Source organism: Poromitra crassiceps (assembly GCF_964638095.1).
Source record: "Poromitra crassiceps genome assembly, chromosome: 9".
Classification (NCBI taxonomy): domain Eukaryota; kingdom Metazoa; phylum Chordata; class Actinopteri; order Beryciformes; family Melamphaidae; genus Poromitra; species Poromitra crassiceps.
Window position 1 is genome coordinate 21,124,939 of NC_139630.1, and position 17,189 is coordinate 21,142,127.

The 17,189-nt window shown below is 48.7% G+C and overlaps 2 protein-coding genes across 2 annotated transcripts in view; both read right to left on the reverse strand.

The window, feature by feature from the left end:
- trim67 (tripartite motif containing 67) overlaps positions 1-17,189 on the reverse strand; it is a gene marked incomplete at both ends in the record, with an annotated part of 107,665 nt that overhangs the window by 64,919 nt on the left and 25,557 nt on the right. The window lies entirely within an intron of this gene.
- LOC310782943 (protein transport protein Sec16A-like) lies at positions 152-6,612 on the reverse strand (the record flags this gene model as incomplete). Its single annotated transcript, XM_083643729.1, is given in 2 exon segments — positions 152-267; positions 270-6,612. Coding segments are annotated over 2 exon segments (6,459 nt in total).

Sequence of the window (17,189 nt, forward strand, 5' to 3'; positions counted from 1 at the left end):
GTAAAAAAGGTAAAAATAGTCACGTTTCAGTGTAAAATGCTTTACACAGACCTGCTTACAGTTGCTGGATGGCACTTCTATACGTCTGTTCCCAGCTTGGAAGTGGGCGCCCATACCGACACCGTCTACCTTATGTTAAAATAGTAATACCTCACCAAAACTTGCAACATAGAGGGGCAAAGATGTCTGCTGGGGCAGGGGCTAATCCACCTGGTTTAGCAGTTCTGCTGGGGTTCAGAACGTCCACATATCTGCTCTTAGTGCCTGCCTAGAGAAAATGTTGACAGGAGGCCCACCACTCGGTGGTATGGCAGACCCTCCAGAGCCAGGCATGTGAGGCATCTTGGGCAAGCCAGAGGGAGGTGGTGGAAGGGGCTTACTCTCCTCTTCTTCAGACCCATTCAGGTCAACCCATCTCTCCTTCGCCTCGTCCCACACAAGAGATTTATTTTTGTCATCTGGCAAGTGAACCTCATTCTTCTTCCAAGGGGACCACCACAAGCCACCACCCCTTCTTGTAGGTGAGACTTTCTTGGCCTCCTCCTTCTGGGGCTGTTCAGGAATAGAGGGCGGAGGTGGTGAGGCCTGCTTGACAGATGAGTTGCTCTGCTCTCTTCCCCCGGAGTGAATGGAAGACTCAGACATGGTGCGAGAGTGACATGCAGAAGCCACGTGCAGTGAAGACTGTGACAGAGTCCTCGATCTCCTCCCCGGACCCATGTGAGCCATTTGGTCGTAGACGTCCATCTGGGGTGTGAGGGTGCTTCTCCGTGGGGAGGAACATATTGGTTGAGCGTTCTGCATCTCCAATGGGGCGTGCCCAGGACAAGGGGGCATGTGCATCTGAGGGAGCATGTGAGGCGACATGTGGCCCATGTGAGGAGGTGGGGCACCATGCTGATGCAGGGTTCCTGGATACATGTCTGGCTGCTCAGACTGGGACTGAGGCTGGAAGAGAGGAGGGGCAAAGCCAGGAGTCTGAGGGTAGCCTGAGACTGGCATCTGGCCTAGCGGTCCAGGCATAGTGGGGGGCACTAGGTAGAACTGGGGTACATCAGTGGTGGGCTGTGGTGGGACCATCCCAACTTGGAGGATGGTGGTGGGTGTTGGAGGCATGAATTGTACTCCCTGTGGTGGGGGCCCAGTCAGTAAGGAGCTCATGAGAGGGTTGTCAGGGGTGGGGCCATCTAACTCATGTGGCATGGTGTATGGCTCATGTATGGCCGGGTCCATCTCAGAGCTGGGTGTGCTGCCATACTGTGCCGGAGTTGCTCTGTCTGCATTGTAGGCCATCACCCCCGGCCTGATCTGTCCATCCAGCTGTCTCAGGTGGATCAGCCACGCAGGCTCATTGAACAGCTCCTGCCCTGGCTTCTCCTTCAGCTGGGGGTCAAAGAACCACAGCTTTTCAGACATCTGTATGAGCTGACTAATAAAAAGAGGGGAGTGAGAGGACGGCTGCATGAGGACAGTGTTGGAGATAACTTCACAGTAGTGGAAGGCCTGAGCGCTCAGCCCGGCTTCAGCCAGGCGACAAGCATAGATCAACTTGTACACCTGGAAATTGGGCAGTGAGCAGCACTGGGAGCCCAGAGACTGGGCATATTCATAGGCCTCAGTCCTCTGGATCGCTTCATTGGTCGCAAATTGGCAGAAGGACAAACTGTGGTTCGAGCCAACCAGAACCATCTTAGTGCTCTTCTTCGTGAACACTCCCAATCCAACCTGGGCCATCAAGTAACAGAAGTGGGCTGCATCAATCAGCCCCTTCGAAGCTAAAGTGTCACCCATGGTGGTGATAGTGCGTGTATCCAGCTCCAGAGTGTGTGTGAGGTTAGACAGCACCATAGCCAGATGAGGGCGCCAGTCACCCCACTTCTCCTCTCCGCAGCAAGTGGCTGATGCAGGCATCCGCCCCGACATCAGCTGGTACACCGTCTGGAGAGGGTCATTGATGGGCAAACTGTTGGCAAACCTTGTGATGACACATGCATGTGTCCTGTTGTCCATCTTACTGGACAAAAGCAAGGCGTGGCCCCAGAGACCTCCCTTTATGGCTGCTTCCAGTGCATCCTTCTTGCAACCAAACAGTAGCAGCTCCCTGAAGCATTCGGTTTCCTTGTCAACTTTTTCTGGGATGGTCATGAAGGTGTCAGATAGGAGGGATAGTGGTCCCGCCCCCGGCTCATCCTCAGCTCGTGCCAGTGGCTCATTGTTAAAGTCAATCAGGTTGGCTTCATTAGGACTCTCACCCGGTAACGAGACAGAGCGACGCTCCTTCAGCAAAAGGCCAGTAATGTCTGTGCCGACCACAGTCCCATTCTGTCTACAGAGCAGCACAATGAAGTCCCAAAGTAGGCAGGCAGAGTCCCTGTCCAACAGGTTGTTGTTATGGGAACACTCCAGGGCTTTGTTCTGGGAGAACTTGATCACATCCACCTTGTGGGTCTCTTCCTTGACAAGAGGTCCAGGGAAGGATCGCAGTTCTGTCTGATCGGGGGTATCCTGCAGCATGGTCTCCATGTTGTAGATAACAACAAGAGCAGGCTGTCCAGCGGAGGGTAGATTGGGCAGAACCTGGACCAGATGACCACCAGGCCCAAAGCAAGCACAACGGTGGGGTATGGTGAACTTCTCTAGGGTCGTGGGACAAGAAGGCGGTTGCTCAGGGGCGATCCAGGTGCTGTCTGCAGTGTACTTGGAGGGATAGGAGTACTGTCTGTCATTTTGGGTAGAATCAGTCTGGCCTTGGTACTGTCTACAGGAGTAGTCCACAGGCAGGGTGTATCCTGTGGCATCATTGACAGGCTGGCTCCTGTACACCTGGCCCTGTTGTGAGCGGGAGCTGAAGCTGCCTCGCCTGATGTGGTGGCTGCTGGAGTTGTCCAGACTGTGGGCTGACTTGCTGTGGACGCTGCACCAGTCAAACCCATCCCTGTATGGGTCTCGATAATCATCATGAAAACTGGCATCATAAGCAGGATTGTAGCACCGCTGGTCATCATAGCTTTCTCTCCTGGTAGGATATGGCTGTTGGTTATAGTAGGGGTCTCTACATCTATAGGCCTCATCATAATCATACCAATAGGACTGATCATAGTATCCTCTGTAGCGAGCGTCATATGTTCCAGGATTGTAGCCTCCATAATCATACTGTTCCTGGTAGTAATCTGCATTATATTCACCATAGGCCTTGCGGTTAGCTCTCTGGAAGTCGTCAGGATAGCCTTGCCTGGATGAGGGTGTGTCTGAGTAGTGACTGGCCCTGGAGCTGGGTCGTTCCGGCTGTGGATCTGTGTACTGGTAGTTTGGATCGTGGTAGGCTGGGTTAGGTCCTTCATATCTGCCATACCAAGGATCTGCTCTCCTGTATGGGTCATCCTGATAATATGGCTGTGCTCTAGGATCCCCAGGTGGAGGAGGGTACTGTCCAGAAGGGTAGGGCGCTCTGCTATCTGGGTATTCTCCATAGGCACCTCCATAGTAGCCATCATACATCTGCCCTGGCACCGGAGAAGTAGGGGCATAACCCTGCTGGATTCCCACAGAGGAGGGTGGTCGGGACTGCTCTGCAGGCGCTGGCTGGGGAGCACCTGGAGGAACTGGCTCCCGAGGCCCAGGGGGGTAAGCAGCAGCAGAGGAAGAGGGAACATTCCCTCCGGCAGCCCCCGGTGCTGGAGGTGGATACCGGGCATGGGAAGGTGGTGCTCTACTAACCGGAATTGGAGGAGCATCACTTTGCCCCAGCAGTGGATGCTTAGAATCCGATGGCTGCTGGGTGTTTGGAGCTACTTGGGAGGGTGCTGCTGGTGCCTGTGAGGTAGATAAATAAGGTGGGGCCTGGACAGGGGCATCCCCTTCCACTCTTACCCCCTGCTGAGCATCTTTGGTGACCTGTAGATAAAATCCAGGGGCATTACTAGCACGTGGAGACCCCTGTAGAGAGGAAGGAGGGTCAGATGCATGGTTTTGGTTCTGTGATTGGTGCATAGAGAAATCAAGCAGTTCATAATTTGATGGCTGATTATGATTAGAGGTGGCAGCAGCAGCCACAGGGGGTGTGGCCTGTGCATTAACATGGATAGCAGAGTGGCTGACTCCACACAATGATTGGCCCCTTGAAAGAGGGGGACGGGCTGGTTTAGACGACGGCAGAGCTGTGATCTCTGATTTTGCACCTTCTGGGTTGTCTAGAGCCAGATTGAGCGGGCTCTGTCTAGAAGCAGAAGAACTCAAGATCATTGGTCCAGGGGTAAATACTGGGTTCTGATTAGTCGTTATTAGTGATGGCTGGGAGGTACCGGCACCCTGCCCCTGTGAAGGTGGTCTCACAGGCGGGGTCGTTTCTCTAAGGAGACTTTGACAGGCTGCTGGAGCAAAGGTAGTGGGGGGAATCACACTGTAATTGGAAACCGGCGGGGCAATCAAAAGAGGCTGGTGGAGCGAGTCAGACACCAGGAGAGACACATAGCCCAGGTAGCCTTGAGAGCCTGACAGCTCCCCCTCACTCACATTTGGTGGGTTCTCTAGGTTCTCTGAGTGGTGCTGTGGAGTTGGCTGGGCTCTCAGAGGGGGCTGTAGGTCCAGAGGGACATCTTCTGGCGGCTGTGTAACATCAGCACTGGGCTCTCGTAAGGGGGCAAGAACTGGGGGAGCAGCAGGTGCTAGGAGGATGCTAGGTCCCAGGCTAGAAGGATCACTCTGAGCCCAGAGAGTAGTGGCAGGGTTCTTCTCACAAGGCCGATTGGCCCCATAGGCACGGGATGAAGGCCGGGAGTGAGATTGAACCACAGGGTCTGTCAGGTGAGGCACCGCACCTCCAGCCCCAGCGGGCACTGCTTGTCCTGGGACATAAATATTTTCCAGATTATCTGGAGGCTCCAGATTGCCAAGTATAGAATCTCCCACACCCTCTGCTACCATTTTAGCCCTATCAACTTCGGCAGGACGCACTCCAACACCATGTGAGTGCACAGGTTCAAAAGAACTGTTAGCACTGGCTTGGAATATACCAGTTGGTTTGGGAGGGCTGGGTGTGGGTGGCTGGCTGTGATACATCTGCTGCTTGGAGCTCTGGTGGGCACCCAAATCCCCAGTTGCGGAAGTGTCAATCTGCTCAAAGTAGCCTCCATAGGCAGTGGAGAGGTGAGCATCATCAGTGAGGAGAGGACTTTCCTGCTGGATGAAGGTGCCCACTACCCCCTGGTGTCGATGAGAGCCAGTTCCACTTCCATGGCTCACATTGTTGTAGCCGGATGACACACTGGCAGATCTCATTGGTCTTGGGATAGAATCTGGAGTCTCCAGGTTAGGCCCTGTCTCAAAGTGGTCTCCTCCATGGGCTGAAGTAGCAGCAGGGCTGGCATGGGTTTCACTGGGTAACACTTCCTGGTTTGGGACACACTCCAAATTCTCCACATGGTCATATTGGGAATCAGATGGCTTCTGGATGTGTCCTGGTGATGTGTAATTACCATCATTCGTGTATGGTATGTGTGGATTGTCTTGCAGAGAGGCTCCTTGGTAATCCAGAGGAACGTCTGCATGGCCATGGTGGGCTTGTGGAGGCGGTTGCGAGTTGCTGTGAAGCTGGAAGGATTCAGGAATACCATTCACTGCCTCCTTTCCCTCTCCAGCCAGTGTTTCCTCATTCTCTAGATAATTGCCTTTGAAGAACATTGAGAGAGTACCAGACTCCTGTGAGTATGGGGGTGGGGCTAAGGCAGGCACAGGAGCAGCAGCGGTCATATGTTGAGAGCCAGCAGAATCAGGCCGGACCTGGGCAGGACCAGGGACCAGGCCAGCCCCCATTTGGTGGCAGCACGAGTCTTGTGGGGGTTGGTTGAACCAGGACTCCTGGGGAGCTGAGCTCTGACTGAAGTCGCTCTGAGCTTGGAAGTGGGCATTGTGTTCATGAGGTGGATTCTGGTCGGGCCAATGAGAGCTAGGAGCCCTTTCAGGGTTCAGAGGAGGACGAGGTGCCTGCATTTGGAGATGGCCAGGGTGTGCTGGATGTGTGGGGGTGTTGTGATGGGGTGACGGTGTGTGGGAAGGATATGTCTGGGACTGCACAGGGATGTTAAAAGGCTGTGGTGGAGGGTCACTAATAGGCTGGAAATAGTTCTGAACTGAGGGAGGATGACTTCCATGATCAGGGGCCCACTGGGAAGAGGAAGAGGTGGGAGGCACTGGCTGGAAGGGCAGAGCCTGGTGAGGAGGCTCTCTTTGGGATTCATGGTAGAAAAGTGTCTGACCAGGCAACAGGGCAGAGGCCATGAGTGGGGGCCCAGTGGCCATGGATGGGGTCTGTTCTCTTGAATTAAAATAGCCCTGTTCTGAATTTGATGATGCATATCCTGGTGGTAGCTGTCCCATGAAAACAGTAGGGGATGCTGTACTAAGAGGGGTGAAAAAGGTCACTCCTGGTAGAGAGGATGATGACAGACCAGGAGGGGCAGCTTGTGCACCGTCCAGTTGTGGAGGCAGCCCTGGGCTCGCCTGGGGATATATGCTATTGGTTGGCTGCATGACTGGAGGGTTGGTATTGAGTGCCGTTGGAAGACCACCTGCAGGTGGTGGTGCTTGATTATCAAAAGAAAAAGGGTCTGTCATTGGCTGATGACACGTGAACAAAATCATGATTCAAATCACAACTCACATCACCCGTCCATATCAAAAGTGACATCAACATTGTGACATCATCAGTGATGTCACAGACACTGATGTCCTGAATGTCTTCTTCTTCTTCTAATTGCTGACCGGCAGACTGGATGCCTTGCGGCACATTGCTGCCTCTCACAGTTGGATATGGTCTCACTCTAGACCTGGTTCTTCTTCTTCTTTCAAGTTGTTGGTGTTTCTCACACCTCCTCAATCTTGGCTATTGCTCCTCGTCTCATGCTCCTCCTCCGCTCCTCATCCCTCTTGAGCAATGCACCTTCACCTTTGTGAAGGGGTCCTCCTTTAATGGAGATTTCAGGCCAGGGGCGACCAAAATCGTGACTCATACGTGACATTGTGACATCATCACAGACACTGATGTCATGAACGTGGCCGAAATCGTGACATCATCAGTGATGTCACAGTCACTAATCATGTCATAAACGTGACTCAAAACATGACCAAAATCGTGACTACCAGACAGACAGACACCGGCCGCACGCCCACCTAGGCAATTTCATAGCAACTAGCCAACTCGACACTGTGCGGCCTCGCCCACCCTGCAGCTCTGCCGCTGCGCGGCCTCAACCTCGCATCACTGATGATGTCAGTGAGTGATCAGTAGTGAGAGAAAAGTAGAGTCTGCACATTGCATAGACTTCACTTCCAGTTTATTTGTAGAATATTTACATTTGGTCATGGTGTGATATCATCAGTGACATCACAATTGCTTGAGTGACAATCACTGATGATGTCAGTGATGTCATAGACATTGTGACATCATCAGTGACATCATTACTGACCAAAATCATCACAAATCTCACAATGTGGGACCAAAAACGTGACCAAAATTGTGACCAACAGACAGAGCCCACTTTGGAAATTGTATGTATGATGACGACGACGACGATGACGACGACGACGATGATGATGATGATAGGGTGGAGACTGTTCAGAACAACAGCAAGAACAATGCAACAACAACAACAATGCGACTTCCGGTCATATTTTTTCCAAATGAAAAACCATTCTACACAAGTCTAAAGCACACAGATGCCATTAAAAACCTTTATTTTGAAATATGATAATGGAACGGAGTTATCTAGTGCATTAATTTTCTTTGCTTCACCTAATTTCGATGAATCAACGCACGTTATGCAAGTCGACGCATTTACGTAGTCGATGACGCTGACTATGTCGACGCGTCGGGACAGCCCTATATGATGATGATGATAAGGATAAGTAAGATAAGATAAGATAAGATAAGATAAGATAAGATAAGATAAGATAAGATATCGGTCCAATGAGAAAAATAACAGCAATGCTGATCAGCCAAAATTTTCATATTGGAAATAAAAAAATAATTACTTTTTTTTCTGTGTATGTACAAAATGTAATTATCATAGAAACTATACAGATCATATCGACATCAGTAAATATCAGTTATCGGCCATAACACCAATGTTAATATCGGTATGGAATCTTCATATGGGTGCATCCCGAGCACAAGGTCATTCTTTTCTGCATTAGTCCTAAAGAGTCCCAGAAAGACAGGACAAAGAAAGCAGCCACACTGTCTCACTGTGATGAATCTGCTCTGCTGTCTGTCTGACGCCACACCCACACACACACACACACACACACACACACGCACGCACGCACGCACGCACACACACACACACACATACACACACACACACACACACACACAGACACACACACGCACACACGCACGCACACCCACGCACGCGCACACACACACACACACACACACAGACACACGCACGCACGCACGCACACACACATACACACACACACACACACACACACACACACACACACACACACACACAGACACACGCACGCAAGCACACACACACACACACACACACACACACACCAGAAGGCGTTCTGAAAGGGGGGATGAGAGGCAAAGGCACCCCCTTGTTTGTTAATGGAAATGATGTTCGCTATAGGGCAGTGGTTGGTTCCCAAACTGGGGTACGCGTACCCCTAGGGGTATGTGGGGGTAATACAGGGGGTACTTGAGAGAAAGGGGACAATGGAAAAATGTCATGAATATAAATGAAACATTAAAATAAATCTGCTCAGGAGGCACTAATTGCAACTATTTCACTCAATTTCTCATTTTGTAATGTTATATTCTGGTGGGATCATTCATTCATTGCATCATATCGTTTTCTCTTGCAGTTTTCTAAAGCTGTGTTCACACAGAGAGATTTATTTTTCTCTCTGTCGCTCGATTCAACCCTTTGGAATCGCTCTGTCGCTGTGTTTAAATCGCTCATCAATAGGCACAATAATTGACAGACATCTGGGGGCTATAACGTTACGCAATGTCATGATGTTTGTCCACTACGAGCCGCCGTAGTTGTTTACAAGCTAAGCCTATCAGCGTGTTCCAAATGCGAGCCCTATACCGGTAGTACAGACTTCACTTCATGTCAGCTGTCAGCCTGTCAATCAGCTGTCAATGTGGTTTGTTGATCCTTGACTCGCTCTCACACGGCAGCCAATCAGCGTTGAACAGCGAGCGACTGATGCCAGCGTAATTTCGCTCGAGTTGGGATATTTCATCTCAGGCGACGAGCGAATTTTCGCCCTATCGCTCGGTCTCTGTCGCTCGGACGCCCAGCGATTTTTCTCCCGGGCGAATATACGCTCAATCGCTCATTTGCATTGACTTTGTATGTAAACTCGATGCCAGCGAAAAACTTGAATAGGTCGGTGTGAACGCAGCTTAAGCAAAATGTTGTAGTCGAGTAAAGGGGGTACTTGGATTCAGAAATCAGGGAAAGTCAATACTGAAGCCAAAAAAGTTTGAGAACCACTGTTCTAAGGGTCGAAATCTTGCAAATATCAGCATTATAATGCTCAAAGAATTCTATTCAACTAAACTATTGCGTTGTCTGCTTAATTCAAACCAATCAATAATGAGGATTGGCACGCACAAAACCACGGCTATTAAGATGTTAACAGGCTCGCCTTCTGCTGTCAAAGTGGGGGAAAGTGGGGGGAGGGAGAAGATTATTTATTTATTCATTAGGAATAACCCCTTGAGATGAACCAGCTCGTCTTCAAACTGAATGGTGAAGTGACAACTACTTGATGGGGATGCACGATATGGATTTTGTCCGCCGATACCGATAATTGTCTGCTTCTCATGGCTGATACGATACGATCACCGATAATTTTAAAAAAAATTGTATTTTAAAAAGAAGTTCATAATAAGCTGTAGTTTATATTATGCACAGCTGAGGGTGAGAAAGGCTAAGACGTAGTGAGCAAAGATGGATGATGTCATATCCCATAGCTCTGAATCTATAAATGACATCACTATTGTTAACACAAAACAAAGTGACTCTTCAAATGTTGTTATAAATTATGTTATAAATATAAAAAAAAATTCTAGTAAAGCAGATCAAAAAAGTCACTAACATACTTTGGCTTTTATAGAGCATTTTGCCTCTGAATGAAATGCTTTGACATCATCTGTCAATGAAAAGGCAGACTGGCCCATATGGCATTTGATGCTTCAAGGTATCCAAGGTACTTTTCCTTGTAAACAACTCCTTGGGCCCTATTCTCCCACAGGCCTTCGGCGCTAAAACGGGCCTTAAACGCAAAAAAACGTGCCTTGCGCCTGTTTTGGGACGATATCAATATGGCTTTAGGCTGCCAAATGCGCTTTAGGCCGAATGGGCGTGGCGCAGTCCCAGAATGGGCCAAAGTGGGCGTGTCGGCGCTAAATACCGGCGTACTCCTATCTTCCGACCTGCCGTTAATTTAGCGCCTTGCGCCTTTGAAAAGCAGGCCTATTCAGTGGGCCAGTCCCTCCCCTCTCTCCTCTGTCACCCTTCTCTGTGTCACTCTCTCCCTCTCTCCTACTGACAGGAGCAGGCATTGGTGTGCGTTTACCAGTTTATTGTGAAATAAATCCTTCCGCGTTGAGTTACTGTCACAAGCCTGTGTGACAACGCTTCCAGCCTGGGTAAAACAACTCCGTCCGTACCGCTTTGAGGCTGCAGGCAGTCTGACAGGCACAATACGACTGTCTCTCTCTGACTGCCTGTGAATGCCCCAGCATGCAATTGGGTACTCAATTTCGCTACTAAATAGCAACCAAATGAGGCGAAATAGATATAAAAGGTCGATCTAAAATAATGTGTAATGGTAACACAGCCTGCAATTGTAGAACATTTCAATATTGGACCAAATAAATCATCGAAATTAAAACACCACCCTAAGTGAAACATATATGTCCTCCTGGGCCTATATATATCCTTTGTCGATTTAACGTCATTTAGATAAGTGTCAGCGGAACGCGCTTCAGAACGCGCATGTGCTATACTGTGATGTCCGCTCCAATAACTTGGCCCAACTTCACATTTAGTTTTACAATAAAAACACATTTATGCAATGACTTTACATAATGTAGGGTATATTTATGTGCATCATTCTACCTGCAGCAGGGGAGAGAAAACGATATCGTTCTGAACAAACTTTCACCAATATAAAATTAATCTCATCATATAGGGATAGGCTATATTTTTGTAGCTGATGCCTTTAGAACATTATTTTCACTTTGATCTTGCTATAGTGTAGCGTATTTACATGCTTGCAGTATTGAAACTGCAGTTAGATTGGTTTGAGAAGCATAATAATATGGAATAATAGCCTATAGTGCAGACAGACAGACTGGATGAAGGGAGGGGGGGGGGCAGAGCGTTTGGCTTTCGTCTGGTTTTGCGGGATCACTGGAATTGGAGCTAAAAAGGCAAGCGTGCAATTCGTTTATTGCAGTTATCCAATGAGCATGACGGTGCATAATTTTACGCTTAAAAGGCGTGGTTGTAATGGTTGAGGCTGCGTCTAGCGCCAGCACGACGATATCAAGTGCGCTTGTCCACGCCCACTGATTTGAGCTGCGCCAGGCGTTCGGCCTAGAAACAGCGCCGATGCAACGATAGGGACCCTTGTGTCTCAATATTATTATAGCTGATATTAGGGCTGTGAATCTTCACTGGCCTCACGATTCGATTCGATTACATTTCCGAGGCCTACGATTCGATTCGATTACGATTCAGAGGGCTACGATTCGATTACGATTATCGATGCATCTCGATGCATCTTCAATCGATGCATCACTTTTTTCCCCAATACATGATTTTTTTTTCTCACTTTCTTTTTTCTCGCTGTGTGGCTATAATAAAAGTGGATTTGGAAGTGCATTGTATTATGATCCAAATAAACAACTGCATGTACTTCCATTATATTTTATTCGATTCTTTAAAAAAAAAATATATATATATATATATATATTTTTTAATAATCAATTTTTGACATTTGTGAATCAATGCAGAATCGTGCACGTCCGCATCGCGATGCATCTTATAATCGATTATTTTTGACACCCCTAGCTGATAGATATGCATTACATATTATATGTGCATTACTTAATCATCATTAACTAACGACAAGTAAGTAGATCAAATCACGAGTTATATGTTGTATTTTAAAATATGTATTAAGACATTAACATGTCATCAATTTAAATAATGTACACTATAATTCGCTTTTAATTAGTTAACCATGTAGGAAATAATGAATCAATATTAAAGAATGATTAATTCACAATGTGTTAATGATTATTGTAAAATACTGCCAAATAATGTTTTCCATCTTCATGTACTGTTGTGTTCTTTTTATCACCAAATAAATTCATTCATTCCCTTGGTTGTATTGGAACAAATCAATGCACCCCCCCCCCCCCACACACACACACACACACACACACACACACCCACACACACACACACACACACACACACACACACACACACACACACACACACACACACCCTTACACCCCGAGTGACCTTATCCTTACTCATCCCTCATCTGTGCAAGTGGGGGGGGGAGGTCATGGTTCATAAATGAAGCCAACCCTTCTGTGCTGCTTCTCCCTGCTCCACACCAAGAGACCATCTGGCCCAGCAAGCTGTGTGCCTGGCCCTGTGTGTGTGTGTGTGTGTGTGTGTGTGTGTGTGTGTGTGTGTGTGTGTGTGCGTGTGCGTGCGTGCGTGCGTGCATGTGTGTGCCAGGCCCAGTGTGTGTGTGTGTGTGTGTGTGCGTGCCTGTGTGTGTGTGTGTGTGTGTGTGTGTGTGCCAAGATGCTAACGAGGGGATGACGGATGTGCCATGCCAGCGTGGCCCTGGAGCGTGGCCTCCTCTCTCAGTGTGACTGTCTGTCTTCACCACCTCGTGGGGTCAAGGTGCCGAGCTCCACCCACCTGGCTACTAGTGATGAGCGGGTCAGGGTTTTTTAAGGCCCGCCCCAACCCAACCCGTCATTGGAGCCAGCCCGCCCCGCCCAGCCCGTTAAAATATCTGAAAATTCCCAACCCAGCCCAACCCAGCAGCCCGCAACGGCCAATTTAATGTAATATGTCTCCGGACTCAGGAGGAGCACAGCAGAGCTTCCAAGGTGTGCAAAGTAGCTAATAACTCTTTCTCTCCCCCCCTCTCTCACACACAGACACTCACATGCTGCCTGCGCGACAACAGTTGTAGCCTAGGCCTGCTCTGGATGAGTTGCGCTGCTGCTTTCATGTCGGTCTTTCTTCAATTAATCCATGGTCTTCAGATAGCGCGACTACGCTTCCCCAAAGTGCGGATGGCGTGACCGCAGTGTTTCAAATGGAGGTAGCAGGTATAGAGGTATAGGCACTAGGCAGGCTACAGAAACAGTTCTTATTCTTCCCCATTTATTTTAATTACCTCATGAGCTGTCAATTGACCATGTTGCAGTAGTAGTGCAGCAGGTGCGCACACGGCTTGCAGATACGGCTTCAGACTTGCTGTCTGATTTCTTTTAATTACCTCATGCGCACTCAATTGTTCACAGCCTACTCACCTTGCAGTAAAGTTGACAAATAGATCACAGTCGAGTCCACAACAGAAAATCTGCGGTGGCATTATATGGACACTTAATAATTACAGCAAATACACCAAAATGTTTGTTTTGAGAGCACATAGGCTACCTCATTGAAGCATTTCTTTACTCCATGTAGGCTATAGAGAGTGCAGCAGGAGTCTGTCTGATTGTGTGTACCTACGTGTGAGAGAGAGTTAACGTCTTTAAGGTTAATTACTCTGCGTGTTTCACTGCTCTAAATTATTTAATAATGTTGCTTTGTCACGTTCTGAGCCTGCCCCGCCCGCACCCGCGATATTTTCATAATTTGCCAACCCAGCCCGCCTGCGGGGTGGCCCAGCCCGCGGGACCCGGCGGGTTCTGGGTGACCCGCGCATCACTACTGGCTACAGTTGTACCTGTCTGAGGGTTTCTGCAGGTTTCAACAAGTTACATTGAAGACTTTGTCAGACCTGTTTCAGACCATTATGAATGCAATTTAAGACCTACTTAACCTCCACACTGGCACACACACACAAAAACTAAAAAGTGTGAAAAGTACAAAAGATATGAAGGAAAATTGGACTCTTGTAAAGTTTACATGTAAAGTTGACATGTATACGCAATGATGTTCCTAAATTCAGTGTTTTCTTGCACAGGGTGCAGCGGCTTCAAATGTGTTATTTTCAACCGGCTTCAACGAACCACATAAAAATAAAATCGCTGTTCTCCATCCAGCTCTTGTTGAGATGAAAGCAACGTTAGCCCACGCACACCACATCACCACACACACCACATCACCACACACACTACACACACCACATCACCACACACTACATCACCACACACACCACATCACCACACACCACATCACCACACACCACATCACCACACACTACATCACCACACACACCACATCACCACACACTACATCACCACACACACCACATCACCACACACTACATCACCACACACACACCACATCACCACACACACCACATCACCACACACTACATCACCACACACACACCACATCACCACACACACCACATCACCACACACCACATCACCACACACACCACATCACCACACACTACATCACCACACACACCACATCACCACACACACCACATCACCACACACTACATCACCACACACACACCACATCACCACACACACACCACATCACCACACACTACATCACCACACACACCACATCACCACACACCACATCACCACACACTACATCACCACACACACCACATCACCACACACACCACATCACCACACACTACATCACCACACACACCACATCACCACACACACCACATCACCACACACTACATCACCACACACACCACATCACCACACACACCACATCACCAGGGGCGGACTGGGATCATAATTCAGGCCGGGCATTAGATACCAAGCAGGCCAGGCCGATACGGGCCGATGCGCGTGCCGGAAAATTTGCGGCGTTTGAAGCTCAATTTGGGCCGTTTGAAGCCCAATTTGGACCGTTTGAAGCTAGATTTGGGTCGTTTAAAGCCAGATTTGGGCTGTTTGAAGCCCGATTTGGGCCGTTTGAAGCCCAATTTGGGCCGTTTGAAGCCCAATTTGGACCGTTTGAAGCTAGATTTGGGTCGTTTAAAGCCAGATTTGGGCTGTTTGAAGCCCGATTTGGGCCGTTTGAAGCCCAATTTGGGCGTTTGAAGCCCAATTTGGGCGTTTGAAGCCCAATTTGGGCCAAGTCCAATTTTACAATGAAATGCACCCACTTTAAACCTGAATAAAGTAATAAAACCACTAGTAAACCAGTAGGCGGCGCCTGGCCTGCTGTTCAGTGAGTGGCCTGGCCTGGCCTGCAAAAAAAAAAAAAAAAAAAAAAAAAATTTTTTTTTTTTTTTTTTTTTGGCAGGCCAGGCCAGGCCAGGCCACCGGGCATTTGCCCGACGTGCCCGATTATGCAGTCCGCCACTGCACATCACCACACACTACATCACCACACACACCACATCACCACACACTACATCACCACACACACCACATCACCACACACACCACATCACCACACACACCACATCACCACACACTACATCACCACACACACCACATCACCACACACCACATCACCACACACCACATCACCACACACTACATCACCACACACACCACATCACCACACACTACATCACCACACACACACCACATCACCACACACACACCACATCACCACACACACCACACACACTACACACACCACATCACCACACACCACATCACCACACACCACATCACCACACACTACATCACCACACACACCACATCACCACACACTACATCACCACACACACCACATCACCACACACACCACACACACCACATCACCACACACCACATCACCACACACCACACACCACATCACCACATCACCACACACACCACATCACCACACACACTACACACACCACATCACCACACACTACATCACCACACACACCACACACACTACATCACCACACACTACATCACCACACACACCACACACACTACATCACCACACACACCACATCACCACACACACCACATCACCACACACACTACACACACCACATCACCACACACTACATCACCACACACACCACATCACCACACACACCACACACACCCCATCACCACACACACCACATCACCACACACGAGCTGGTGGTGCTCCCATCAGTTCTGACCGGGCTGCACAGTTTGCATTAGTGCTTATTGTTGGTTTTGTTTTGTGAAGCGAGACTGAATTTAATGCAACTTTATAAAAGTAACGTTAACTTTCTAATCCAACCTGTCAAACCCGTATTTAAGACATTTTAAGATATATTAACTCATTCCCCGCCAGAGGTTCAAAGGAAAAGTCGCCAGCCACCGCCAGGGTTTCTGATCATTTTCACAAATTTTCCAAGACTCACAGAATATTTTATTCTATGACTATGTAAACACGAAATATCCCAAAAAAGGAGAGCCTCTACTTTCATAGGGGGAAAAAGTTTGATTCTACCTTCATCCGTTCTTTAGTTATTTGTTATTATTACACTTGAATGTAGTAGGTAGTGTTCACCGAAAATGTCCGTCTCTCCACAAAAAGCTGATAAAAATGCTTTTTGTAAATGAAGTCATCTTCACGGGTCCTGAACCGAATAAATGTCTCTGATGGCGGAAACTGGCCGGTGTTACACTCAACTATGAACCCTATCATCATTTGGTTTCCGCTTCCGGTCAAACACGTCCGTGGGCACAGCTTTTACCGTAACACCGGTGCGAGAGAGAGATTCACCCCACTCTCAGGAGAGGGGAGGCGGGGTCGCCCTCTCCTCTTCCCCAGGCGGGCGAGTGGTTGTCCGTGTCTGGAGGTCAGGAGCAAATCTACCAGCTGAAATGTACACGGTGTGAGAGTTTAGGAACTGGATGACTAAACTACCTGAGGACAAGTGACTTGTGGACGTGTTGTCAGCACCTGCCGCCTGGTGAAAAGAAAATCCTTCAGGTTTGAGTGACAGGCTGCCCCCTGCTGTCATGGAGTCCGTGGCTCGCTAAAAGCCGCCGG